Raw genomic sequence first — 27,500 nt, 5'->3', positions numbered from 1 at the left:
ATTTACAAACAATGTTAGACCTTTTACTGGGATTTTTAATACTCACTGTAATGGTTTGGTACTAGCGAGTAACATTGAAAGCAAAAATAACAACTGTGAGTAGATATAGTTGAGTACATCCCTCACATGTCTCTCATTTCAATTAATATATTGTACAGGATGCTTTACAATAATATGTTTGTGCATATACCTCAGATTATTCAGAAACAAAGAAAAAATAAATAAAAATTTGGAACTTATCTAACAAAAATAAACAGAAGATCAGAGGGCAAGTAGAAAAAAGTAGAACGTAGAAATAAGTACAAAGTATGAATAATAATGGTAATAAAATTACAAATAAATTAATAAATATAAATGGAGAAAAAAAGAAACAACAGAGGGAAAAAAAAGTACAACAAAATGTGATAAAATTAAACAGAGATACTCACATAACACAAATACAGCTACAGGTAAAGATCTTGTTTTATCCGTGATGATTACAAAACCATTATCGTAGAAGAATCTTATCACTTTTCTTGTTATTAACCAGTCTAAAAGATTAAATGACAAGAAAAGTGATAGATTATTCTTGATAGATAGAGATAGATTTATACAAATAACGCTGGTTTCGTACTTGACCTAAATTTGACCTGACCTTTAACCAGCGACGTGCATGACTTTTATTTTAATGTGTGTGTGTGTGTGTGTGTGCTTTTTTTATTTTACTTTTTTTTTAATGAATTAATAAATGCTGTCGTTTACCTTTTACGGCGGCCTGTTTTACAAATATAGATTAGGCAAAAACATCGAAAAAAAAAAAAAAAGCTTGTTAGTAAATCTCGTTGAGGCTGTCAATCAAATCCATTGACTCCGCCCACCGTGTCGAACTGAAGCGAGAATATTTCGGTAAGAAAAACACTTCTTTTGACCTTTAAATTGATAAAATGAGATTATTTCCAAACTTTTTTGGTAAAACAGATCGCCCGCGTAGCTCACAAACTTTGTAACATGTCGACGAAAACGCAGTTTGGTCGTTTGTTTCTCTGTCTGTCGCCGATTTAGTTAATTAGGGAAAAAAACGGGCACCTTTCCACTGAGGTCAAGTTGGTTTTTATATTCGCACGTTCGGACCTTGACCGTTTTAAATATGATTTCAGGCTGGATTCTTTCATAAAGTCTAAGTGGAGAAATCATATTTACGTTACAGTAACGTTACAGTCAATGAATTTACTCCATTTCAGACCCATACAAAAAGTTGTCACGGACGGAGGCGTAAATATGAAAGCACCTTTACCTCGATCGGATTTCCTCCGGTTTTCTAAGAAATCTGATTTGCAACATGATGCGTAGGGTTGGTTAGTATGATCGCACGTTCGTGCATTTAACCTGGCAGGATCTCTACCGTTTACCGTGTTACTTTGAATATTCGACCTTAATTAGCATGCAATTTTCACTTGTAAACAACATCAGCACTGTGGAGAACGATTTACTTTGAATTGGGGTAATTACAGTTGGTTTTGTATTCCCACATTCTGTCTTTCTCCTTTATAATATAACCTCAGAAAAGTATTGATTGGAATTTCCAAAGAGTAAAATCCCATCAGCAGGCAAAGTGCAGCCTCGTTGACAGTCCATTAAATAGTGCTAATGTTGTTTTAAAGTCATACTTGCATGTGGTTTCAGACCCCGTGTTCAAAGTACCACGGTAAACTATGTATGGAGCTGTCACTGAACGAACGTGTGAATATGAAACCAACTTTACCTCAATGTACTGTGACAGTCATTTTGCTGCTAATAGGATCTCCCTTTTTGCAAATAATAATTTATGCCCTTGCGTCTTTAGGGAGAGAGCCTGAATATCCCCACTTAAAACCAACGTCACCTCTGTATTTGCAACCTCCTCGTAGTCCCCCATCTATTCAGTTCAGTGGCACGTTGTCACTGGGATAGAGGTAAAGTTGGTTTGACGTTCGGATGGTCGGACATTCTCCTTAATGGGAAAATGTCAGAAAAGTATAGCTTTTTAAACGGGGAAGTCATATAAGCAGCCAGTGATTATCAAAAGTACAACAATGTTCGCAGTCAACAACGGTGTTAATGTTGTTTTCGAGTCAAATTTGCATGCTCATTTGCCCATCGAATATTCAAAGTAACACGGTAATAGACGATATAGAGACTGCTAAATGAAAAAAATAAATAAACAAATTAATTAAATGTGTGACTACAAAACCAACCGTACCTCAATGTCACGGAGCCATACACCGCACTAATGCTTGTATAAGCAATTGAGGTAACGTTAGAGCTGCCTTTTCTAGAGGCTCATTGGGACCTTCTGCCTAATGCTGTCATTTCAGAAAAGCATTCGTTCGCAAAGTTCCACGTCTGTATAGTGTGTACCTGTTTTTAATAGGGCGCGCGCACACGCAAACACAAGCACGCAAGGTGCAACGAGAAAGTTTGACTCTATCTCTTAAAAAATGAATACATTTGTTTGAACGAGCCTGTCATTGATGAGAATTTTTTGTTAACATGACGATGCTGCCCCTGCTCTTGTTTTTCTCTCACAAGAAAACCACGATGGACAGAACTGACGGTAAGTGCATGCATGACGTGACCTAAAAGTTATATCACAATATGCAGTGCGGACAAATAACCCATGATCCTCTTTGTTCCTCCAGATCCCCTCGCTGTACACTGCCTCAAGTGCCTGACGGTTCAGGAGGACCTCTCAGGGCACTTGAGGCAGGTCTGCATGACCGGCGCTGAGGAAGCCCTGGTCCTGGAGGAGGTGGCTCGTGCCTTGGAGTCGCGCGCCAGGTTTGTCACGGAGGGGAGGGTGGTAAACCTGGCGGAGGTGCGGGGCCTTGTCCAGGAGGACCCCACCTGCGGCTCCTTGGCCGAGTACTTCAGGGCCAAGGGCTTCCTCATCGCCGAGCAGCCCATCGAACTCAGGTATGTAGGCATGCTTGCAGAGGGTGAACTGTGAACCATAACACGCATCACAAACACCACATGAACGGCAATATTTTTTCAAAGTCTTTATTTTTTTATTTTTTGGTTCAGTCAACGTCACCTCGTCAAGTCCTTAAATGTAAACACTGTAATGTAAATGCTAGTAAAACATGCGTTTGAAGGCTTCGGCTGTTCTGCGGCACTTGCCGACTGTTTGCAAATTCAAGACCACGGTGTTTCCGAGCGACCGATCCGTTTATGATTAAAAATAGCCAGTACAGTATTGCCAAAGCACTTCAAATATGAAATATGTTAAAACCATTGAAAAAAATAATAATACAGATAAGATATAATGACAAAACAGACAATACATTGGATAAATATAACAACAATAAGAATAATAATAATAATAAAAAGTTTAAATTTGTTAAATAAGATACATGAACTTACATTAACCATTTCTTATGGTGTGTAGGGTGTATACATATTTTGCAGCTACTCTGGATGTCAATTCATGCTCTCTCTCTCTCTCTCTCTCTCTCAAGATCAAGATATTTTATTGGCATGACATTCAGTACAGTATTGAAAAAGCACATCAAATATTCTGTTTATTAAGGAGGTTCCAGTTGTCCCAGAAATTGTTGGAGTCAACAGATTGTTCAACTCTTTTGAGCTGTTTTTGGGTGTAGTCTACTTTGTTTTTTTGTTTTTTTCGGATTGGGTTTTTGTATATTTTTTAAGCTCCTCGTTGTACCCAGGACGTAAATCTGTATTCCCTGGTTGCCTGTGTTTTTGACTTGCTAGCTGTCTTGATATTTAGTTTTACAATCATACAAGTCGTACCATTTTTTAATTCTCTTGTTTTTGTTCAAAGGTTTTCTTAGTAGTTTTAATATTGGACACCTTTGCCAAATAATCAAATATGTCATTTATGTTTTCTACAGCTACATTGTCTGCTGGAGTATTACGATGTCTATGTCTAAAATGCTTTTCTTTAAATCCAAGGTGTTAACTTTACACCCAAGACTGGACGAGTTAACACCCGGGATATTCCACAGTGAGATTGTCAGCGGTTTGATTTGGTCAACAAAACATTTTTAAGATTCCTCTAGAATATAACCAATCCATATACAATACCTAAATATCACATACAGTCATTTATATTAACAAGATTATCTAGAGTACAAGCAATTTTGACTATTTTACTCACAACTATTCCATCAAGCGTGGGCAGATAAAGTGAGTGTCCACTGACTGTTTTAATGCTGCAGCATAGCTCAGTTTTCCCTGTTCTTGTCTGGTGTTGTCGCCCATCACTGGGGGCTTCTCTGAGTACGAGCTGTTTCCTCTGCTGGTGGTGGTGGTAATACAAGATCATGCTGCTGCTGCTGCTGCTGTTGTTGATGAGGGTGTGGGTACTGAGGGTGTCGACGGGTGTGGGTGCTGATGTTCTGCTGGCAGGGGGCGTGGATGGTGCAGGTGTGGGTGCACTGGCACAGGGCGTGGATGGTGAAGGTGTGGGTGCACTGGCACAGGGCGTGGATGGTGAAGGTGTTGGTGCACTGACTCTCTCTCTCTCTCTCTATCTCTTTATAATAGCTAGTAAAACTACAGTCTAATATCATCAACAGTGGGCATTTTGATCCATTTTTAACCATGACTGAAGTTTTTTCTTCTTCTTCTTTTTAGCAGCGGCAGCCATAGCCCATATCCGGCTACTATGGAGGCGGACATGGCTGAGGTCTCCCGTCGCCTCAGCCAGCGGTGCGAGCTGCCTCCCAGGACCCAGACGGATTTTCGCAGCTTTTGCGTTGCCACTTTAATGTGGCTACACCGTCTGGGTCCTGGAAGCGTCATGGAGCTTAAGGTAAGGCCAGCGCCAACACCGTTGAGTCGCGTTCAAAACACTGACTTGTCTGCTTGTTGAGCCCTGTAACAGGCATCACATCTGTTCTTGGCCTCCACACGCACAGGTGCGGGAGTGGCTGGGGAGGCGGCCAGAGGGAGAGGCCGTAATCCTGACGCTTCCCAGGAAAACCGTGAGCCTGAGCCGAAAAGAGGAAGAGGCAAGTTGATCCTAACCAAAGATAATGACCATAAAAAAAATAAAAAACATAACGAATGACTAAATCCGTCTGGTGACAAATGCCAACGTAGAACCTTTAATCGATGATTACACTGATGTAATGTGCGTATGTTATAAAGTGTAACATGTCTCGTGTGTAACCTATGCACCTCTCTCTCTTTTGTCGCAGTGGCTGGATTGCTATTACAGGCACATCCGGCCACTCTACCTTAAGGCTCAGGCTCCGGGGGCAGAGGATAAAGGATGCTTTTTCCTGGGAGCGTCAGGACTCCCCCTCACTAACCCCAGCCAGGACATCCTGCGCCTGAAGGCAAAGCAAGTGTTCTTGTCAGCTATTAATGTTTTTTAGCCTGTTATTTTGTGTGTACATTTCCACCCATGCACTTTTCAGGAATTACATATACATACATACATACATACATACATACATACATACATACGAGAAAGAAAATGACCGCATATTCTGTCTGGCCCCAGCCATCACTGACATCTTGCTCTATACATTTCAACAGATACGTTAAGAGGCAGCCCGCACCGCCCGCTACCACCGCTGCTTTGCCTTCTCCTCCGGCTCCAGCTTCAGCTTCTCCTCCAGCTGCACTGCCTCAGCCGCCTGCTCCACCTGGCGAGGAGAGGTACAGTACAAGGGGGGGTTGGAGAAAAGAGAAAGCAATAGTTCAATAATTGCGTTATTGGCATGACAAATGTTACAAATGTATTGGTAAAACGGTTCTAAAGTTTACTTAAAAATTAACATACACACACACACACACACACATATAAATAATATATATTATACATCTCTCTTCCAGGCCGTCCACCTCTGGGCTGCAACCCCCTCCATTGCCTCCGCCTCGTTATTGGGGGGCTTTTCAGGATAAGTTTCCAGTAAACTTGAATGGGAAGCCCCCTAGTAGGGCGGAGGCAGCCGCGGTCGGGTTCACCGACCGCGGTTACTACCATCACTGGAGGAGGGAGCAGCTCAAAATCCGGACGCGCCATCTCGTTGGTAAGTGCTCACCTTTACGCCGCGTCGCACCACAGTCTTCGTGTAGTGACACTCACACATCCCCCTTCTCCCCCAGAGCAGTGCAGCGACCGGAAGGGCCGGAAGCCTTCCCTGGCCCGGGTGCAGAGTGCCATTAGGGCCGAGACTGCATGGACCACCAACGTGCCGACGGTGGACAGCGTCCTGGCAGAGTGGGAGCTCTCAAAGGCGCTGTCCACCGTCCTCAGTGACCAGCAGCTGGTCACGTTGGTGGTCCAGCAGTCTTGGAAAGGACTGGAAATCCAGACCCTCGGGGACAAAGGCAGAGGTGAGACCTTTCTCTCGTTATTCACGGGAACGGGGTGAGAGGGATTGGTTTACAGGGTTTCCGCCGGGGTCTTAAAAAGTCTAAAATTTAAAAATTGGTCTTGAAAAGTGCAAAATTTGCTGCTCTAGGTCTTGAATGTTTTTGCACCGGTCACCGGTTTTTCCATGTAACGCTACATCTAATGCTCATTTAAAATAGTTTTCTTCTTTTTTTTTTCAATTTTATTAGTTTTTTTATTTAGTAGTTGTTAGGCTTCCGTGTTGTTTTCGTTCTTTGTTTCGCTAGTCCGATTGCAATTTGCGGTATTACAACTACAAATGACGTCACCATGCCTCAGCCAATCAGCGTTCTGTTACTGACTCAGTGCGCGCAGTGTTTGCGGAGGTTTGCTGTGGGCGCCACAAGATCTGCTCTCGCTCCGCGGGACGATGCAGACTCAAAAATTTCGTGTCTTGTGTTTCCTCTTCCTTTCGTGTTTTTGCTCTCCAGAGAAGCTTCAGCCTACTTTCGTATTAAGAATGGTGAACTGATAAAAAGAAAGGCAGTGTAGTTTTACTACAGTAAAGTGTGGCGAATTGTAGAATAATGGACCCTCTATAATCCGTCTTTAGTACGGTTCCATTTGAATACATTTTTTTTCACCGCAAATTTTGTGTGTGCCTGTTTTTGATATAGACATATAGGTCTTGCATTTATCACTCGATGGTGTTAAAAAGGTCCTGAAAAGTCTTCAATTTGACATTATGATATCTGCAGAAACCCTGTGTTTAGTCATTTGCTTAACCAAAGACATGTTTTTTTTTTTTTTTGTTCTGTGCAGGTGTCGTCGCCACCATGCCCTTTAAAAAAGGAGAAATCGTTTGCGATTATCATGGGGAGGAGCTGTCGTACGAGGAGGGCTTAAGGAGACAGGAGGCCCTCCCCAGAGACAGCTCCTCCTATATGTATTTCTTTAAAGGGCATGGTGACAGGAGCCTTTGCCTGGATTCCCAGTCCTGGCCCTGCCCCTGTCACCCGGGCATGGAAACATTCGGAAGGCTCATGAACCACTCCCGGCACCGCAACAACGTGCGGCCCTTTGTGAAGCGTTTAACGCTACCACAAGGGCCACGGGAGTGTGTTCTATTCCGCGCCCTTCGGGACATCTCCATGGGGGAGGAGCTGCTGCTGGACTACGGCGTTAGACGGGGGTCCTTCCGAGGAGAGGGCAAAGACTTGGATTGGCTGGACGACTAGGCGCGGTGAGCATCCGACACTTTTAAAATACGAATTTTTTCCTTTTTTTTTTTTTTTCCCTTACTAATCTGTTTTTTTTTTTTTCTCTCTTTAAATCTTCAGCAAGTCGCCTAGGGTCCAGCCAGCCACCTTTTTTTTTTTTTTTTTTTTTTTTGTGTCCTTCCACTGATTTTTTTCCCCTTTTTTTCTATTTATTTATTTATTTATTTATTACTTAATTATTTATTTATTTATTTATTTATTCATTTATTTAGTTAGTTAGTTAGTGTTTTATATTGCTGTTTAAAAAAAAAAAAAAAAAAAACAACAACAAAAAAAATAAAAAATAACAAAAATAACAAAAAAACAACTTTTTTTTAACCCAGCCACTAGCAGTGACACTTTGTTGTTTTAGTGCCGGTCCCAAGCCCGGAGAAAATGGGGAGGGTTTTTACAATTTTTAAGTAGTTTTGCAGTAAAACTTGGGCCTGATTTTTGCCTGTTGGTGCACAACTGTTGAACGTCAGCTTTCAGCACAGCCAAACAAGGTGACACAAAGGGTTGGCCAAGTGTAAGGTGGTAAAAGCAAGTTTCGTCCTAGTTAGTTTTTCACAATTGCTTTGCCACATTTTTAAAACCCCTAGTCTACCAAGATGTTTCAATCATTTTTGTTACCGTTAGCGTCCTGCGGGCAAAAATGTATTTACTTTTATTGATGCAAAATAGGAATTTTGTCTTTAAAGGATGCATGAAACAAGTTAACTTAATTCAGTATAATGTTTCTAATTTTTTTGTTAAAACACTATGAAAATGTAAAAAAAAAAATAATACTAATAAATAATTTATTTGGCCTCAATTTAAACAAACAAATTAAGTTAAACATTAGTAAATTTAATTTTTTGTTTAAATTAAACCCAAATAAATAGTTTGCAACAGTTGCGCAGACATAACTTTTTTTTTTTTAGTGTAGCTGGGGTATTGCATGGGGCACTGTGCCGGCCCTGCCTTAAACACTCTTAATTTTTTCAAAGTAAATGCTCCGTGCCCCGAGGGGATCTTACAGTGCTTACCAAACACTGCTATTGACTCTTTGGAGTTTGTACACGAGGCAAGACTTGCCTTCCAATGGGTCCTCGTTCGTGGGTTTAGGAGCTCATTCCAATTACAGGGCCTCGAAAGAGACCTGCGTTGTTGTTGTTGTTGTTGTTTTTTTTTTTTTTTCTTCTAGAAAACCGTTTTCGGAATATTGAACATAACTATATCAATTCTGTTTGGGAGGAACCAATTGGATTTTATTTATTTATTCATTCATTCATTCATTCATTCATTTATTTATTTATTTTTATTTATTTATTTATTTATTTAATCATTTTAAGCCCTGCTTTGCTGCAGCTCTGATCATTGATCTCCTGCTCCAGTCGCTCCAGTTGTTATTCAGCTCCACTCAATGCAGTCTTTTCTTCATCTCTGATCATCTGCCTGAGCTCCGAGCGGCTTCTCTCGATCCAGCAGATGAGCTGAGTGAGGATCCTCTCGGTGGGGTCCACTGCGGCCTGTGCAGAGCGCTTGTGAGACTCCACAGCCTCTCTCCGCTCCTTCTGTCTCACCTGGAGTCTCTGCTGGAAACTGCTCTAGGGGTTTCCCACAGCTGACCCTGTAGTTCAGTCCTCTCTGCAGCAGCTGAAACGGTGTCATTGTTTTTGCGTTGATTCAGCAAACACGGATAACATATACAGCAGGGATCAGTGCTGCAGAAGATCTTCAGGAGTTTCTCATGTTGAGGACAGATCACCTCCTGCAGTTTATGAGTGGCTTCTGTCACTTTGTGTTGATTTCCTGGGTGAATTTCATGATGTGACAGTAACAGTTCAGACACACCAGACAGGACTCGACGGCTCTGTTTCTGGCTCCAGTACAGACGTCACACTCCACATCTCCAGATGCAGCAGGATTCCGAGCAGGACCGGCTGCTTGTAGTTTGCTCTTCTGCACTTTCTCCAGCACTTCGGCCAGCATGGTGTTTTTAGCTAAAGCGGGTCTGGGCCTGAAGGTCTGTCTGAACTGAGGGCAGCTGTAGACTCTCTTCTGATTCCAGCAGTCTGTGATGCAGCTCATACAGTAACTGTGTCCACACGGAAAGGAGACTGGGTGATTTAGTAGATCCAGACTAACCGCATAGCTGAACTGATCCTGTGCCACAGAAACACTGAATTCTGCCATTTTAAAGCTCACACTCTTTTTTTTTTTTTTTCCCAAACATTTCCAGTCCAGTGCATAACCATCTTACAATATTACACATTTTAGCACAACATTTGTGACAAAATAACAAAAAGAAACATTGCTGAATCAAATTGATTTTTTTAATAACCGATTTTGGTACATCCAATACTTTGGCAAGATACACCGATTGTGATAGATTTTTGACAAACGAGTCCTTCCTTTAAGTGATAAATCTCTCATGAGCCACGTGTCAAATTTATTTTCATTTTCATCAAAGGAGGTTGTAAATTAGAATGTATCCTATTTGACTGATCTTTACAAATGTTAACATCAAAGTAAGTTACTTATTCTCTGATTGGAATACCTTCAAATTCAGTAAAAGGATTGTTTTTGTCTTTAAGTGGGAATAGGATACATATATATATATTTATATATATATATATATATATATATATATATATATATATATAGAATAAATATATTTTATTTTAAATTATTTTAATACATATATTTTAATTTATTTATGTGTGTGTGTGTGTGTGTGTGTATATATATTAAAATATATATATAGAATTATTTTTTATTTATCTATTTATTTTTTTACTATTTTACAAATGATGTTTTACAGAGCAAGAACATTTTCACAGTATGTCTGTCAATATTTTAATAAATTGTGGAAAAAAATAAACAGAGGGCTAATAATTCTGACTTCAAGTGTGTCTGTGTGTGTGTGTGTGTGTGTGTGTGTGTGTGCCTGTACTGTTATATTCCTAATGATAATGACCACCACTGGAAATGTTAATTAAATTGCGCCATCTAGTGTACATAAGGTAAAATGGTCTGTGTTCGAAACTGCTAAAAAGTGTAATTGCTTTAGCCGTCTCGAACAAAACAGGGGGCGCTAGACTGCGGTTTTGTCTGTGTTATTATCTCTGATGTTTAACAGAGCAGATGAATGTTCACAGTATGTCTGATAATATTTAGATATATTTATATTTATTTATATATTAAAATATATATGTAGATTTCTAGAATATATATATATATATATATATATATATATATATATATATATATATATATATATAGTGTTAATGATTGTAAAGCTTTAACATTGCTGGAGGTAGAGATTACTTAGTATTTAAATAATACTTCGAAATGACATGATGGGCTTACGAATGTCAGGTACGACGGCGTGACGTCACTGATATGCAAATGAGCGCATGACGTCATCTGACAACATCCGTACTCGCCGTCGAACCTTTTATCTTCTGCAGATTAAGGTAACAGGCTGCTGCTAAATGCTCGTTTTACCGTGCTTAGGCAAAATGTAGGGCCACCAAATGAGTAACCACCGTGCGTTTTACTGAACGCAGCTGATATGGGGAACATGCTAGTGTTATTGCAACATTTTCCGTTGTACACAGGTGTCATGAGAAATCGGGTCCCCCCCCCACCCTCTCCCCCGGACCATTGGTTCCGCCTAGGATACTATTGGTTCACTGGAGTTGTAAGTATAGTTTGTAGCGCCTGATTAAAATAATAACAACATTATATATATATATGTGTGTGTGTATATATATATATATATATATATATATATATATATATATATATATATATATATACACATACACATATATACACACACACACACACACACACGTAAATGTAGTGAAATTTTGTTTAAATGCATGCAATTTAAAAGAACGTTATAATGACATAACGTTAAACCTATTTTAAATTATGTATTTCGTATACTGATGTACAACTTAAAGGCATGAGTAAAGCTTTTAATTTTAGATGCTACCAATTATGTAAATGTCACATATAAATAAATAAACATCAAAAAGTTCTCAAGTCATTAACAAAGGTTGGAGAATTATTGTAGTTACCGATAATAATGTTACTGATATGGTTAGGGTTAAAATGTCAAGACTGCGTGCTGTCAGTCAAATAATTGCTAAATGGTCTCTTTTGTTTACACTTGTCAAAGAGGATAAGTGTAACGGAGTAGGTTGATTGCTCTTTTACCGTGCTTAAGTGAAATGAATGACCACAGAATGACTAATTTGCACTGCACCAGTTTATAGTGAACTCGCTGGTGTTTTGTGACGTTTTAAGTGACGTGCGCACACACACACACAAACCCTTTGATAGGGTCAAGCATACCCAGAATTATGAGACAAACACATTCTTAGTCATCTTTCCGATCGCCATGGAGGCGAGCATTGGTTTATTTTGTTATCAGAAGAAAATATGCATCTTAAACTTTAAAGAACATAATGGAAAACAAAAATAATAAATCAGGATGTGGGGGTCCAAACAAAACAAAAAAACAAAGTCCAATAACTCAGATAAAGCCACAAGGCCATGATGTCTATACAGCTCAGAACAATTAGCTGCGCAGATTGGAATCAGGTGGCAGCAATCTGCAAACAAAAGAAATTAGGAAACCAAAAAAAAAAAAAACAGGACGTAGCACAAGTATAAATGCATGCCATTCTCTCCCTCTCTCACACACACACACACACGTATGTTTTTTTAATGCAACAACTTAATTCTCACCTCTTCTGTGTTTCGCATGACCCCAAACAAGATGAGCTGCTCAAGTGGAAGTGACCTTGACCTTGTTGCCAAGCAAGAGTTCAACATCAGCATGAATCGAATTGAAACATTTTTAGTGTGCCAAGTAGACGAGTTACGGGAAATCGCATAGAACCTTCAGAGAAGCAACGGAGACCTTGACAGAAAGAGATCTACCCGCTGTGCAGAGTGAGCTGTCTGCCCTCAAATCCACCATCCCAGACTAGGGCAGGCAAATGGAGGAACTTAAGGGCAAGCTAGCGACAGAGGCAACCGACAAGAACAGACCCAACGACAGCACCGACGATGAAAGCGCCAACGATGACAGCGACAACGACAGTGACGACATGGCCTCGCAGGCACCTGCTTTGTCTATGCCAGATGCCAAAAGAGAGAGAGAGAGTGAAGAAGGCCTGGACGACCTCCTGCAGCTATTTTGGCCCACAAATACACAAGTACCAGGGAGCAGCTGAATGAAAGGCCACAAGCCCATGCAAGTAAAAAAAAAAATTATTATTATTATTATTATTATTATTTTATTATGACTCAAGTCAATTAGACTTTTCCTCCAACCTCAATTAAAACACTGCTGATCCAAATAATTGAAAATGTGTGACACTTTGATTATTTGCATCAGCTGTATCAGATTGGCTATGGCTATGCTAGATAGCTTGGCTATGCTCTCTTTCTTGCTTGTCTCTCTGGTCAGAAACGGCATCAAAACTTCTCTCAATTAAAACGGTCTGTGTTGCGTTTTTTCCATGACAAGATGGACTCTGACGAAGAGCTGGACCTGTCCTCGGAGGAATCGGTTCAAGACAAACTCAAGTCCCTAGAAAACTTCACCATCGAGCACATATCCAGTTTACAGCAGGACACCAGGAGACTTGGCTGGTTTGAAGGCAAAGGTGGACTCTTAAAACGCTCGTTGCCGACCAAGGCCGACAGCTGCAGGAACTGAGGGACAGCCTGGAAAGGAAAACAGGAAGGAACAGCAAGACGGCAGGTGTTTAACTTTCGTGATGGACAACCTGATTGAGACTGGTGAGAACTGAACACATTTACACGGTCTGGTGTTAAATTGCATCACACTAAAACAAATACCTGTTAATTCCATCAGGATGCACGCAAGCTGGAGAGTGACGCGTCCATAGTGAAGGCGGAAGGAGTTGCAGAGTCGTCAAAAGGCTACCGCAAACCAAAAATGTAGTTGTACATCAAAGAAAAGCGCAGCAGCAGGAGTTACCTCAAGAAAAATGCACAGAAAGTTATTGGTGAGAAAGAAATTGACTTTTTTTTTATTTATTTATTTTTTTTTATTTGGTGTCGTGGGCTGGAAGGAGAAATTACCAGAAGGTAGAGCTGTTTTGTCTGCGTTTCTCTTCTTCTCGTGTGACAGTTCGAAGTGACACAACTGCACCATTAAGATTATGCAACTTAATAAACTTTTACAATCATCTTCAAACTTTTGACTGTTCTTTTAAAATGCACAAATACATACATGTGTATAGCTCGATGGTTTCTAAATCCATGTATGAAGGGTCACAGCTCCGCACAGTTCTGCTGCAACGCACAGCTGCTTTAAAATATTCTTAAGCACCTCTGTAAGTTGAATCAGGTGTGTTTTTAATTGGTATTAGAGTAAATATGTGCAGGGCAGCCAATTAAGTTTTAAGACCTATATGAGCTCATACATTTTATTTAATTGTGTGTGTGTGTGTGTGTGTGTGTGTGTGTGTGTGTGTGTGTGTGTGTGTGTGTGTGTGTGTGTGTGTGTAAAATATACACAAGTATGTAGCATTGGTCTCAAACTTGCATTTACACAAAATTTTAGACCTTTTTACGAGGATTTTTCATACTGTGTTGGGATTTTAAGCTAACCAGAAATAACTGAAACAAAAATGACAATGATTATTATTATTGATGCCATTTTTTTATTTTTATTTTTTTATACTTGTTTCAGATGTTGATGTCAATCTTGCAATAATGGCTCTCAAAATGGTCCTTTCAATTTTATTATTTGTCAGAAAATGCTTGCCTTATAATAATAATAATTATTATTATTATTATTATTATTAATGACAATCATCATTAATAATGAATCATCAGATTTTCACCGAACAGGTGTACTATTCAGTCATATTAATTATTCGAATTTTAATAATGTATATAAATGTATAAAATTATATATACAGATATTATATACATGTATATAAAATAAAAACTGCTGGGAGTGCAGTTAAGCGTGTTCAAAAAATAATAAAATAAATAAAACACGATTAGCCAATCAGGGCCTATACCCGCACATTTCAAAAAAAGCGCCAAAAAGAACAGCATCCGTTAAGACCCGAGTGACCCTCACACACAAACCACACACCAGCGACACCGCACGCGACACATTGCTGCAAGGATAAAGGTAAATTTTATGATTTGTTGTATCAACACTTCGATATATTCGAATGTTTGGGTGACTTGTTTATTGTTTGCGTCCATATTGTAACCTGATCGTCGCGTTGTTTGATGCCTCCAGCGCTTTTCATAATGAATCTCGAAGCTGCCGTGCTTAAAATGTGTAAGTTAGCTTGATGTATCAAAGTGACGCTAATGTTTGTGATCGTATATTAATTCGGGCTTTAACGTAAACGTTAGATTCTTGACTTTTAGTGCAGACCTGGAGTTGCCAAAGTCCACGTTAACTGCATTTGCGTATATTCACGTACAGCCTTTCCTATAAACTTTTCAAAATAATGTCCGAATTAATGTCATTTCCACGCTGCATATTTTTAAGCAGGATGTTTCAAACGTTCTTGTTAAACTACACGTGCAGCCAAAAAAGGTGTTTACTTTGATCCACGCAAAATAGGTATTTTGAAAAATAATGCATGAAACAAGTTAACTTAAGTCATTGCTCAAATGTGAAGATGCGTGTATTTTTCTAAATCTATCCCACAAGCACACCTACGTGTGCCTGAGGTCAGAGGTTGTGACAGGGGGATTTGACTGTAAGTTTGTTCGAATATTTTAATTCCATCATTCATTTTCTTTTCGGCTCAGTCCCTTTATTAAGTCCCCGGGTCGCCACAGCGGAATGAACCGCCACTTATCCAGCACATGCTTTACGCAGCGCATGCCCTTCCCGCTGCAACCCATCCCTGGCAAACATCCATACACGCTCATTCACAACAGACAATTTCAGTCTACCCAATTCACCTGTGCCACTTGTGTTAGGACTGTGGGGGAAAACGAAGGAAACCCACACGAACGTGGGGAAAACAGATTTTCAACCTACTTCAAAATATCTTTGTTTTTGTGCAAACATTGATTGCTCTAATGCGTGTGTTCTTTTCAATATTTTTCAGAAGGCTCCAGATCACACTAGTGCTAGAGATGCCACACACCCCCACCCATTTGCAAGACGAAAATGTGCCGGAGCTGAAAAGAAGCAGGTTAAGTGTAAGTTTTTTTTATTTTTTTTTTATTTTTTTACACATATCTTGATTCGTTCGTTTCCTTTTCGGCTCAGTCTCTTTAATAATCCGGGGTCGCCACTGCGGAATGAACCGCCAACTTTTCCAGCACATATTAGACTGGCAAAGCCTTTTTACCTATTTACAGTACTGTATACCCTTAATTGGCAGATGGGACAGGGTATGAGAAAAAAAAAAAGCTTGGTTCCCGCAAGAGATAGGGTAAAATGTGCGGGAATGTAAGAGCAGACGGTGTTAATCGTTGAATTTGCAACAATGTTGCAACTTTGTGCGGGAGCGTGGGGGAGGGGAAGAAAACAGAGCACGAGAAAGGACGAGGACAGAGTGTGGGAACACTGGACCTACGCTTTCAAGACTTTCATTAGACCTGGGTCTAGTGTACCAGAACACCTTGAATGTAGTGTAAATGTGTGGGGGAAGGTACATTTATGCGGAAGTACATACTTCAGAATATCCCAGTTTTTGTTCCTGTACAAACATTAATTGCTCAAATGTGAAGATGCGTGTGTTCATCTCAATATTTTTCAGAAAGGAAAGTCTCCCGATCACAACAGAGCTAAAGAGATGCCACACGCCCCCCCCCATTTGCAAGATGAAAATGTGCCGGAGATCCAAAGAAGCGGACCAAGTGTACGTTTATTTTTTTCTTTTTCTTTTTTTTTTTTTTTTTTTTTTTTTTTTACAAATATCTTGATTCGTTCATTTTCTTTTCGGCTCAGTCCCTTTATTAATCCGGGGTCTCCACAGCGGAATGAACCGGCGACTTTTCAAGCATCCTCGTTTTTGTTTCTGCACAAACAATCATTGCTCAGGTGTGGTGACGCATGTGTGCTCTTTTCCATGTTTTTCAGGACGGCCCGCCAAGGCATCCTGGTGAGGTCACAGAGAGAAGAGATGAAAACATGCCACAGCCATATACAATCGTGACAAAACAGACAGCGGCTGAAAGAGAGAGAGAGACAGTGAGTTTATTTATTTATTTTTAAATATGTTTGTTCATTTTCTGTTCGGCTCAGTCCCTTTATTAATCCGGGGTCGCCACAGCGGAATGAACCGGCGACTTTTCAAGCATCCTGGTTTTTGTTTCTGCACAAACAATCATTGCTCAGGTGTGGTGACGCATGTGTGCTCTTTTCCATGTTTTTCAGGACGGCCCGCCAAGGCATCCTGGTGAGGTCACAGAGAGAAGAGATGAAAACATGCCACAGCCATATACAATCGTGACAAAACAGACAGCGGCTGAAAGAGAGAGAGAGACGGTGAGTTTATTTATTTATTTTTAAATATGTTTGTTCATTTTCTGTTCGGCTCAGTCCCTTTATTAATCCGGGGTCGCCACAGCGGAATGAACCGGCGACTTTTCAAGCATCCTGGTTTTTGTTTCTGCACAAACAATCATTGCTCAGGTGTGGTGACGCATGTGTGCTCTTTTCCATGTTTTTCAGGACGGCCCGCCAAGGCATCCTGGTGAGGTCACAGAGAGAAAGAGATGAAAACATGCCACAGCCATATACAATCGTGACAAAACAGACAGCGGCTGAAAGAGAGAGAGAGACGGTGAGTTTATTTATTTATTTTTAAATATGTTTGTTCATTTTCTGTTCGGCTCAGTCCCTTTATTAATCCGGGGTCGCCACAGCGGAATGAACCGGCGACTTTTCAAGCATCCTGGTTTTTGTTTCTGCACAAACAATCATTGCTCAGGTGTGGTGACGCATGTGTGCTCTTTTCCATGTTTTTCAGGACGGCCCGCCAAGGCATCCTGGTGAGGTCACAGAGAGAAGAGATGAAAACATGCCACAGCCATATACAATCGTGACAAAACAGACAGCGGCTGAAAGAGAGAGAGAGACGGTGAGTTTATTTATTTATTTTTAAATATGTTTGTTCATTTTCTGTTCGGCTCAGTCCCTTTATTAATCCGGGGTCGCCACAGCGGAATGAACCGGCGGACTTTTCAAGCATCCTGGTTTTTTTTTCTGCACAAACAATCATTGCTCAGGTGTGGTGACGCATGTGTGCTCTTTTCCATGTTTTTCAGGACGGCCCGCCAAGGCATCCTGGTGAGGTCACAGAGAGAAGAGATGAAAACATGCCACAGCCATATACAATCGTGACAAACAGACAGCGGCTGAAAGAGAGAGAGAGACGGTGAGTTTATTTATTTATTTTTAAATATGTTTGTTCATTTCTGTTCGGCTCAGTCCCTTTATTAATCCGGGGTCGCCACAGCGGAATGAACCGGCGACTTTTCAAGCATCCTGGTTTTTTTTTCTGCACAAACAATCATTGCTCAGGTGTGGTGACGCATGTGTGCTCTTTTCCATGTTTTTCAGGACGGCCCGCCAAGGCATCCTGGTGAGGTCACAGAGAGAAGAGATGAAAACATGCCACAGCCATATACAATCGTGACAAAACAGACAGCGGCTGAAAGAGAGAGAGAGACGGTGAGTTTATTTATTTATTTTTAAATATGTTTGTTCATTTTCTGTTCGGCTCAGTCCCTTTATTAATCCGGGGTCGCCACAGCGGAATGAACCGGCGACTTTTCAAGCATCCTGGTTTTTTTTTCTGCACAAACAATCATTGCTCAGGTGTGGTGACGCATGTGTGCTCTTTTCCATGTTTTTCAGGACGGCCCGCCAAGGCATCCTGGTGAGGTCACAGAGAGAAGAGATGAAAACATGCCACAGCCATATACAATCGTGACAAAACAGACAGCGGCTGAAAGAGAGAGAGAGACGGTGAGTTTATTTATTTATTTTTAAATATGTTTGTTCATTTTCTGTTCGGCTCAGTCCCTTTATTAATCCGGGGTCTCCACAGCGGAATGAACCGGCGACTTTTCAAGCATCCTCGTTTTTGTTTCTGCACAAACAATCATTGCTCAGGTGTGGTGACGCATGTGTGCTCTTTTCCATGTTTTTCAGGACGGCCCGCCCAAGGCATCCTGGTGAGGTCACAGAGAGAAGAGATGAAAACATGCCACAGCCATATACAATCGTGACAAAACAGACAGCGGCTGAAAGAGAGAGAGAGACGGTGAGTTTATTTATTTATTTTTAAATATGTTTGTTCATTTTCTGTTCGGCTCAGTCCCTTTATTAATCCGGGGTCTCCACAGCGGAATGAACCGGCGACTTTTCAAGCATCCTCGTTTTTGTTTCTGCACAAACAATCATTGCTCAGGTGTGGTGACGCATGTGTGCTCTTTTCCATGTTTTTCAGTCTTCCGATGACAGCGACGTCACCGTGACGAGAGAACCCACTCCAGAAAGAGACCCTTGCGTTCCTGAGCTGATAAGAACTGAAAGTGTGATCGTAAGTTTCTTTGAATAATTTAGCACATTTAATGAAACCCACATCTTTTATAGGTGTGTTCAGAGTTCAGATCAGTCTCACCTCATTCCCTTTAAGAGTCAGTTGTGTCGCGCCATGGCGCATTTGCTATTTACATGACGTAAAGTAAGAGTAAGTGGGAAAAACTGAGCATTTCACTAGCAAAGAAAAACAGTTAAACAGCATCTTCAGCGCGAGAATGAGAGATAAATGAACAAATTTTACTTTTGCTCTCGTGGATAGGATAACCTTGTACACACAGACATCAATTACCCTATAAATAATTCATTGTGTTTGTTAAGCGCAAAGATTTGTTTCAAATCTATTTCTAAATTCGGTTCTAATTTCCAGCAAACGAACAATAAATACAACGTGTGGTCAAAAAAACTTGAGATATATCCTAATACACATGCTAGCTTGTTATTAATAAAACAAATATAAATAGGCATATAATAAATAATACTGCTAATAATCATAACATTATACAAAAGCAAATTGTTATGAATGAACTGAAAAAGCCTCCCGAGATGAAGAAGGGATGAAGTCAGTGGTTTTTATATTGATGTAGGCTAGTCTATTGAATATTGATTTGTCTATTGATAGTCCATTGTTCTGGTCTATTGAAAACTCTATTATAGTTTCTCAAAATAGCAATGCGCTTTAATACGCCTCCCTTTTTAGGCCAGAACGCCTATGGGCGGGCGCACATACGAGCGCAAATGCATTTGCTATTTAAAGAGCGTGGCGCAAATCGTCAAAGCGACTCCTGCGCCGAGCGTAAACTAGCAAACAACAATTGCGTCGTGCCTTGCGCTTCACATTGCGCCCGGTGTATGATAGGGCCCTCAATGTGTTGCAAATTGAAAGTGGCGTCGTTTCTTTAGTTTGGACACTGAAACTTTCACTTTAGACAGACCTTTATAGTTTTAGGATGTTGTTGTTCATGTCACTTCTGGTCAAAATATTTAACTTGTGCCTTTATTCGTAGCTTACGATGGAAATCCTTGAACGTGGTACAGAGGAGTCTAACACGGGTCACGAGATGAGTGAGGATGACTGTAACCGTTCTGGCCAGGATGTCAGTAGTGAAAAGGTAAAGTGAGCTGCAAAGTCTGCACTCCGTCCATGTTTGATAGTGCCATTGCGTTTTTCGGTTTAAATCGCCTCAAGAAAAAAATATTACATGTGTAACGCCTGTTTCACACCGCAAAGCGTCAGCGGCGCGTGAGCAGAGCGTGCGCAGCGCGCATGTCGAGCAGTAGCAGCACGCAGGCGTTTGCCTTTCACACCAGCTGCGTTTGCAGCGCACAGCTCTTCGGCAGCTGCTGCAGAGATCAACCTATCGGTCTATTCTATCTAGTTACCCATGTCTCTCTATATACAAATACACTTTTTAAAACTTTTCATCTGCACCAAGGCCCCTCCTATGCTGTGTCTTTAACCTGCAAATGTTTATTTTACAAATTTTATAGATCAAATAGTACTGTTTGCTTCTCAAGCTAACTTATATGAGAAGTGTCTACAGTCAGAAGACAATCGCCTGTGATATCATGTTATTTGATTATCAGTTTGCTGTAGACCTAGTTATAATCATATTTATGCAACATAGTTATAATGATATTTATACATGATCAAACTAGTGTTGCTTTCTCCGCTTCAGTAATGTCCAGCGGCAGAATAACAGCTCGTTAATTCATGCTCGTGCAGAGGATGAGACGGACGAAAGTAACCAATGCATGCCATTCTTTTACTTATTTTCGTGTTGTCAGATTCACAGTGCAAACAGCTCCCGGTAGGAATAACTCGAGTGAACATAAAACAAAGCCGATTAAAACTTCCTTAATCTGCTCAGCTGCACAGAACACAGCGAGCTCACATCATCCAGCATGCGTGTCGAACAACACTACCCACAATACACTTCGCTATGGACTACAAATGCCGTAAATATTCTATTTCCCCTCTCCTACCGCACTAGTGTGCAACTTAAGCAAAACTGCTACTAAAAGTGTTTTACATTTGGTTTTGTAGTTCGGGCCTAAATAAATGTTTGTTGGCGTTTTTAATCGTTTTAAGTTTATTTGAATGACTATATATAAACCATTTGACATTATTAACGCATTTATTGTGTAAAATTGGTACTTTTTACTGTCATTCAATGTGTTTTGGTCATTCTCAATGCACTGTCACTTTAATTGAGCGTGAGCAGCGCGTCAAAAATAGACCCAGCGCCGAAACTATCGCTGCACTGCTGCTTCGGCGACGCTCACGCGCTGCTGTTGCGTGCGGTACGAAAGCTGTAATCTGTTAACATGGACGCCGAAAACACACGCGCCGCTGACGCTTGCGGTGTGAAACAGGCGTAAGCATAATAGTTGCCATGCAAGCGTGCTACACAACTCGTTGGGTTGTTCGTCCTGTAGCATCACGCAAACAGCAGCAGGGGAGACCTGCGCCAGTCACTAAATCCAGCATAGGTGCTCTCAACCCTCCGCCACATACTGTCTTTATGTTGTGCACTGTGTTTTTCATTAGGTCAACTGTGCTCGGGTGTTGTATTAAAATCTGACCCCGGGGACAAATCTGACTCTGATGCGTGCGTGTGCACGCAGATCACACATATCGGCTCTCGGCTATCAACTACAAATTGTAGACGTGTTGCTGTAATACATGGAGACTAATTGCAAGGATTTTATTATTTTTTTATTATTATTACTGGGTGACGTGCATGTAAACATGACCGATTATCAGCCATGAAATAAACTTTTGCAAACAATGTGTGTACAACTGTGAAACAATGAGTAAAACTGAAGACCATGTATTAATTACTTTTGTTTAGTTTTTGAGTCACTTTTTCTCTAATTGCATTTTTATCTTTTTTCAGGACCCCGGCAGTAGTGTTCCCGGGAAAAAATTCAGGCGATGGTGGAAATCCTGATGGACTCTCCTTTTTATTTATTTTCTTCTTCTTCTTTTTTTCTCTCCTTTCCTCTTTCCGTCAAAGACGACAACGTGTGCATGGCAAGCTGTTTTGGCATTGAATCGATAACCTGTACACGTGTCTATTTTCATGTTACTTGTGCTTAATTTTTAGGTACAAGGGTTAAGTACTAGTAACATGAAAATAGATACTAGTACGGGTTCTAGATTAAATGCCAAAACAGCTTGCCATAGTGAGAAATATCCAGCTGCAGGCCAGCAGAACCACACATGTTTCAGGCACACTATCTAGGCAAACTATGTGTGGTAACTAAGTCATTGGGAGCATTATCGCTTGGTTAAAATTGCTTTGTTGTAAACTATAAAAAACAACTAATATTGTGTCACATTAAAATTAATTACTATAGTTAATCATGTAAACAATATATAATATAGTTATAATTTGAATATCTTAACTGATTATGTCTCTCTCTCTATTTATATATAGATCTTTTTATATATTATATATATAATATATTTATATCTATTTATATATTTTATATATATATATATATATATATATAAATCTAATATTAATTGATATAAATTGATTATCTTAACTGATTAAGTGTAATAAACTAATTCAGGATCTATCATGCTTGGTTAAAATTGCTTTGTTGTAAACCTATAAAAAACAAACAATAATGTGTCACATTAAAATTAATTACTATAGTTCATCATGTAAACAATATATAATATAGTTATAATTTGAATATCTTAACTGATTATGTATATATATAGATCTTTATATATATTTATATATTATATATATATATATATATGTAATGTTAATTGATCTAATATTAATTGATATACATTGATTATCTTAACTGATTAAGTGTAATAAACTAATTCAGGATCTATCATGCTTGGTTAAAATTGCTTTGTTGTAAACTATAAAAACAAACAATAATGTGTCACATTATAAATTAATTACTATAGTTCATCATGTAAACAATATATAATATAGTTATAATTTGAATATCTTAACTGATTATGTCTCTATATATATATAGATCTTTATGTATATTTATATATATATATATAATGTTAATTGATCTAATATTAATTGATATACATTGATTATCTTAACTGATTAAGTGTAGTAAACTAATTCAGGATCTATCATGCTTGGTTAAAATTGCTTTGTTGTAAACTATAAAAACAAACAATAATGTGTCACATTAAAATTAATTACTATAGTTCATCATGTAAACAATATATAATATAGTTATAATTATGTATTATATATATATATATAATATTTTATATATATATAGATATCTTTATAGATATAGATTATATATAAATATATATATATATATATATATATAATGAGAGAGAGATAAAATTTATATATATATATATAGAAGTAGATAATGTCCAAGCATTAACATCCGTCGTAGCCATATATGGTTTGCCTAGATCGTGTGTGCCTGAAAAGTGTGTGGTTCTGCAGGCCTGTAGCTGGATAGTATTGGTCTGTTTAAACTTTGTTAAAATCTTATTCTGCATGCAAAAACAAATGTTACGTTGAAATAAACGTTTAAGACAATTCTGTGTTGTATTGAGTTTTTACATTCTGGAAAATGTCTCCATTAATTGTTATGCGCATCTCAGAATATATATATATATATATATATATATATATATTTTTTTTTTTTTAATGCTTGATGGAAAGCCAAGATGCTCAAGTTTTAAAACAACATAAAAAAATGTGTGTGTATGCATATATATATATATGTGTGTGTGTATACACGTGTGTGTATATGTATATATATATACATACATACACACACACACAAATATATACATATATATATACATACATTATGTATGTATATATATATATGTATATATTTGTGTGTGTGTATGTGTATATATGTGTATATATACATACAAACACATATATATATATATGTATACATACATATATATATGTATGTATATGTGTGAGTATAGATGTACAATTAAAATTATTAGAATGAGTAAAAGCAGTCTGGCGGTTGGGTCTGAACGTTTCAAACGTTGTCCACTAGAGGGCAGGAAATGTCTTTTTATCACCCAACTTTAATGTCACTTGCCGTTTCATTGTGGTGCAGTTTATAAAATAAATGATCAATAACGGTCTTGATCTATACAATGGATCAACTCTGCTCAGTCTTCTCCTTCAGTCGTAAGTTAAATGCACTTGCTTTTTTGCTTAGAGGAGTTAAATGATCGGGTAAAAAAATGCCATTACTAGTTAATAAACCAATTCTTATCATAAAATGAAAGCCACGCCTCTTTTGCCTCTGACGTCGTGCTGTCAATCATTCTGCTATTCGACGAACAACTTTATCATCGGCGGATCAAGGTAACAAAGACTACTGTTATTTAAACATTTCTTTTACTGTTACAGTAAACATTCCACAATTTTCGCAACATCTTTCGACGTGCTGTCAATCATACTTTTATTCGACGTCAAAGTTTTATCTTCGGTGGATCACGGTAACACAGACTACTGTTATTTAAATAGTTCTTTTACTGTTACAGTGAACATTCGACAATTTTCGCAACATCTTTCGACGTACTGTCAATAAAACGTTTGCTGAATCATCGTGCTTCGGTGAAATGACCACCGAATGACTAATTGGTACTTTAAACAATGAGGGCCGGATTAAGCAATGGGCCCAGGCGTCCGTCCGCACTTTGTATGCTCCACATAACGAGTGAGAGAAGTAGGAATCATTAATAAGTGTGTATATTATGGAGGATTCATATTCCTCGAACTGGATTGGAGAGATGTTTATTCAAATCATCTGCATTATAAGTTTGTAGAATTCATACATTATAAATACCCTTAAAAATAAATGTTAGTAGTGCTCCAGTGAACTTGAACAAGCATATTAAAATCCATTAATTTCCCCTAGTTGTATTAGTATATATATATATATATATATATATATATATATATATATATATATATATATATATATATATATATATATATATTTATTTATTTTTTTTTTCAAAGTGTGCTTTAAATGCTTAAAAATTTTAAATATTTGTAGACTAGAAATAAATGTACTGTATATTATTTATTTAAAAAAATGGGGGCAATACATTACAGATAGATTTTTTTTAATATATTTTTTTATATATATAATATAATATATATAATATATATTTTTTTTATATAAACAAATATTATATTAATCTTATTTTTTAATTTCAACTATGGTATACTGTATAGGGGGCCTACAAGACATTGTGCCCAGGGGCCTAACCCTGACCAGTGTATAGGGATTACGCTGGTATTTTTGCAACCGCAGTAAAGTGACGGTCACACACCCTTTGATCGTTGCATGGATGTCCTTTATGGTTAGACCTCAAAAGACTTTTCTTTGCTTAAAAAAAAAAGGTATACATGAGCAATTGTTTGCAAATGTCAACTTGCCATTAAAAAAAGTTTTACAATGCTTTAAAACTTCTCAAAAATGTATCTATCTGTGTATTCAAACTATTATACTTGATTTAGCATAGTCACACAAGTGGCAATCTGTCACATCCATATCAGAGAGAGAGATCACATCCATAAAGATGGTTTTTCCGCATAAATACAGACGCGTAAAATCAGATCAATCAGTCATCTTTGAACTACAGTGGTCCAACACTTATCTTTTCGATTAGCACCGTTTATGTTGGGTCATGCAGTTTAATTTGGAGGATTTCTACAAAGTATCTTGTATACTGTAAACTTGCAGACTGTTTTGTCACATCCATAACACATTTTTATTTATTTTTTTATTTTAAATGTAAAAAATGTTTCCCAATTGATAGTTTTCTGCTCCCACAACTCTGTGGCTATTTTCATCCTGAAAAAATATATATAAAGAGATGTTTCAATATATGTGCAAATGGCACATCCTTAAAACTGGAATTGCTCATTTATATATATATATATATATATAGACCCCCCTTCATCTTAGCCAAAAAAGGGGAAAAAAAAGGGCCTCGACACTTGTACATTGTTTATTTTAAAATAATTTTTCAGTGTCAGACATTTAAGTTTTGTTAAAATTTAATGCATGTCACACACACACACACACACACACACACACACACACACACACAGTTGATGGAATGACAGAAAATACAACAACAAAACAATGCAACAGTATGACTGTACAATAAAAAAAAAAAAACATTTCTCACCTCTTCTGTGTTTTGCTTGACCCAAACAGCACCATAAAAAAGATGACCAGCTCAAGTCAAAGTGACTTTGACCTCATTGCCACGCAAGAGATCAACGTTATCATGAATAGGATTGAAACATTTCTTGTGTGCCAAATTGACGAGTTACGTCAATCGCAAAAAACCCTCAGAGAAGCAACTGAGGCCTTGACAAAAGACCTACCCGCTGTCCAGAGAGAGCTGTCTGTCCTCAAATATACTATCAAAGACCAGGGGAGGGACTTGGAGCAACTCAAGCTAGCGACAGAGGCAACCGACAGACCCAACAACAGCACCAAGGACAACAGTGCCTACAAAAGATATACTGGAAGCGCCAACGGCGACAGCGACAGAGAAAATAAAAGACCCGCCGATGATAGACCCGACGACAGCACCGAAAGATCCATCGACTATGACGCCAACGAAGACAGCAGTGACAGCGACAGCAGTGCCAGCGACAGCAGTGCCAGCGACGAAAGCGCCACTGAAGAGAGCGAGAACAGCGACGTTGTAGTCGTGGAGCCAGCAGATGCCCAAACTAAGAAGGATGAGGAGGAGCTGGACGATCTCCTTAAGAAATTCTGGCCACAAAAAAAAAAACTGCAGGGAAAAATTAGATGAAAGGCAACAGGCCTTTTTTTCCTTAATGGCGACGGAGCTGAACATTAAAGGTGAGTAAGCCCTATGTGTAAGATTATCAAAAGAGGTCAGATTGCATGATACTGAAAATAAAACACCTCATATCTCTTTCAGATAGGACCAACATCAAAATGAATGCGATGAGAATAATCCAACAGGGTATTCGAAAAGGCGTGTGGCAAAAGAGCTGGAAACCTCCTGGAATAAAACACAGTTTTGAGGAATACATAGTGAAAAAATCAAAACATATATTAAAAAAACCCGCAAGAGTGACACTTGAGAACATTCTTTTTTCTTCTTTTATTTGTTTATAGAAGTGTAGTTCCGATTAGTTTTTTAGATTTGCATGCTGTTCTCCTGTTCTCTCTCTCTCTCTCTCTCTCTCACAGACACACACACACACAAACACACACAGACACACACACACACACACACACACACACACACACACACACACACACACACACACACACACACACAAAGTGTTAA

The 27,500-nt window shown here is 38.8% G+C and overlaps 4 protein-coding genes, 2 long non-coding RNA genes and 1 pseudogene across 8 annotated transcripts in view; 5 read left to right on the top strand and 2 right to left on the bottom strand.

The window, feature by feature from the left end:
* The first annotated feature begins 691 nt into the window (after positions 1-691).
* On the top strand, positions 692-7,852 carry LOC147842904 (uncharacterized). Of its 2 annotated transcripts, none has more exons than XM_087260130.1 (10): positions 692-2,572; positions 2,658-2,931; positions 4,621-4,798; positions 4,905-4,997; positions 5,187-5,332; positions 5,530-5,652; positions 5,830-6,026; positions 6,103-6,333; positions 7,154-7,574; positions 7,672-7,852. In XM_087260130.1, exons 1-9 carry the CDS (start codon positions 2,509-2,511, stop codon positions 7,567-7,569), a joined length of 1,722 nt encoding a protein of 573 aa, XP_087116256.1. In that variant the 5' UTR covers positions 692-2,508; the 3' UTR covers positions 7,570-7,574; positions 7,672-7,852. The 2 variants fall into 2 exon arrangements, with proteins under 2 accessions (XP_087116256.1, XP_087116257.1); XM_087260131.1 differs by having other exon boundaries at positions 829-885; positions 2,548-2,572; positions 7,154-7,710.
* A 986-nt stretch (positions 7,853-8,838) lies between these two features.
* LOC147842903 (E3 ubiquitin/ISG15 ligase TRIM25-like) lies at positions 8,839-9,907 on the bottom strand (annotated as a pseudogene).
* A 2,062-nt stretch (positions 9,908-11,969) lies between these two features.
* Positions 11,970-13,597, bottom strand: LOC147842902 (uncharacterized). Its single transcript, XR_015495015.1, has 3 exons — positions 13,459-13,597; positions 12,337-13,323; positions 11,970-12,200 (listed from the first exon to the last, which is right to left on the bottom strand). It is a non-coding gene; the product is annotated as an uncharacterized LOC147842902 (long non-coding RNA).
* LOC147842901 (uncharacterized) lies at positions 13,489-17,682 on the top strand. 2 transcript variants are annotated; one of them, XM_087260127.1, is made up of 7 exons: positions 13,489-13,628; positions 15,714-15,807; positions 16,371-16,472; positions 16,694-16,804; positions 16,991-17,101; positions 17,288-17,399; positions 17,586-17,682. In XM_087260127.1, exons 2-6 carry the CDS (start codon positions 15,742-15,744, stop codon positions 17,333-17,335), a joined length of 438 nt encoding a protein of 145 aa, XP_087116253.1. In that variant the 5' UTR covers positions 13,489-13,628; positions 15,714-15,741; the 3' UTR covers positions 17,336-17,399; positions 17,586-17,682. The 2 variants fall into 2 exon arrangements, with proteins under 2 accessions (XP_087116253.1, XP_087116252.1); XM_087260126.1 differs by lacking the exon at positions 13,489-13,628 and adding an exon at positions 14,715-14,770.
* Positions 17,683-18,177: 495 nt separating this feature from the next.
* LOC147842900 (uncharacterized) lies at positions 18,178-18,572 on the top strand. Its single transcript, XR_015495014.1, has 2 exons — positions 18,178-18,289; positions 18,476-18,572. It is a non-coding gene; the product is annotated as an uncharacterized LOC147842900 (long non-coding RNA).
* A 222-nt stretch (positions 18,573-18,794) lies between these two features.
* On the top strand, positions 18,795-23,712 carry LOC147842899 (uncharacterized). The gene is made up of 4 exons (XM_087260128.1): positions 18,795-18,884; positions 19,071-19,163; positions 20,170-20,274; positions 22,063-23,712. Exons 1-4 carry the CDS (start codon positions 18,825-18,827, stop codon positions 22,114-22,116), a joined length of 312 nt encoding a protein of 103 aa, XP_087116254.1. The 5' UTR covers positions 18,795-18,824; the 3' UTR covers positions 22,117-23,712.
* Positions 23,713-24,406: 694 nt separating this feature from the next.
* Positions 24,407-27,500, top strand: part of LOC147842898 (uncharacterized) — a 3,112-nt gene continuing 18 nt past the window's right edge. Inside the window, exons 1-3 of the mRNA XM_087260125.1 lie at positions 24,407-24,513; positions 26,384-27,043; positions 27,126-27,500. The exon at positions 27,126-27,500 is cut by the window's right edge and continues 18 nt beyond it. Coding sequence (XP_087116251.1) covers positions 24,428-24,513; positions 26,384-26,993 — 696 coding nt within the window. The 5' untranslated portion in view covers positions 24,407-24,427 and the 3' untranslated portion in view covers positions 26,994-27,043; positions 27,126-27,500. The remainder of the gene's footprint in view (positions 24,514-26,383; positions 27,044-27,125) is intronic.

The sequence above is a fragment of the Danio rerio genome, chromosome 7, assembly GCF_052040795.2.
Source record: "Danio rerio strain M-AB ecotype USA chromosome 7, GRCz13ab, whole genome shotgun sequence".
Taxonomy (NCBI): Eukaryota; Metazoa; Chordata; class Actinopteri; order Cypriniformes; family Danionidae; genus Danio; species Danio rerio.
The sequence above is the reverse complement of the archived record's forward strand: the minus strand, read 5'-3'. Positions and strand labels throughout refer to the sequence as shown.

Bases quoted from the DNA above. Each gene is read 5' to 3' on its own strand.
- LOC147842899 (XM_087260128.1), top strand. From the start codon at position 18,825: ATGCCACAGCCATATACAATCGTGACAAAACAGACAGCGGCTGAAAGA. The intron at 18,885-19,070 runs GTGAGTTTATTT...CATGTTTTTCAG, and splicing joins CTGAAAGAGAGAGAGAGACG to TCTTCCGATGACAGCGACGT. The intron at 20,275-22,062 runs GTAAAGTGAGCT...ATCTTTTTTCAG, and splicing joins AGGATGTCAGTAGTGAAAAG to GACCCCGGCAGTAGTGTTCC.
- LOC147842904 (XM_087260130.1), top strand. From the start codon at position 2,509: ATGACGATGCTGCCCCTGCTCTTGTTTTTCTCTCACAAGAAAACCACG. The intron at 2,932-4,620 runs GTATGTAGGCAT...TCTTCTTTTTAG, and splicing joins GAGCAGCCCATCGAACTCAG to CAGCGGCAGCCATAGCCCAT. The intron at 4,998-5,186 runs GCAAGTTGATCC...CTTTTGTCGCAG, and splicing joins TGAGCCGAAAAGAGGAAGAG to TGGCTGGATTGCTATTACAG.
- LOC147842901 (XM_087260127.1), top strand. From the start codon at position 15,742: ATGCCACACACCCCCACCCATTTGCAAGACGAAAATGTGCCGGAGCTG. The intron at 16,473-16,693 runs GTACGTTTATTT...CATGTTTTTCAG, and splicing joins TCCAAAGAAGCGGACCAAGT to GACGGCCCGCCAAGGCATCC. The intron at 16,805-16,990 runs GTGAGTTTATTT...CATGTTTTTCAG, and splicing joins CTGAAAGAGAGAGAGAGACA to GACGGCCCGCCAAGGCATCC.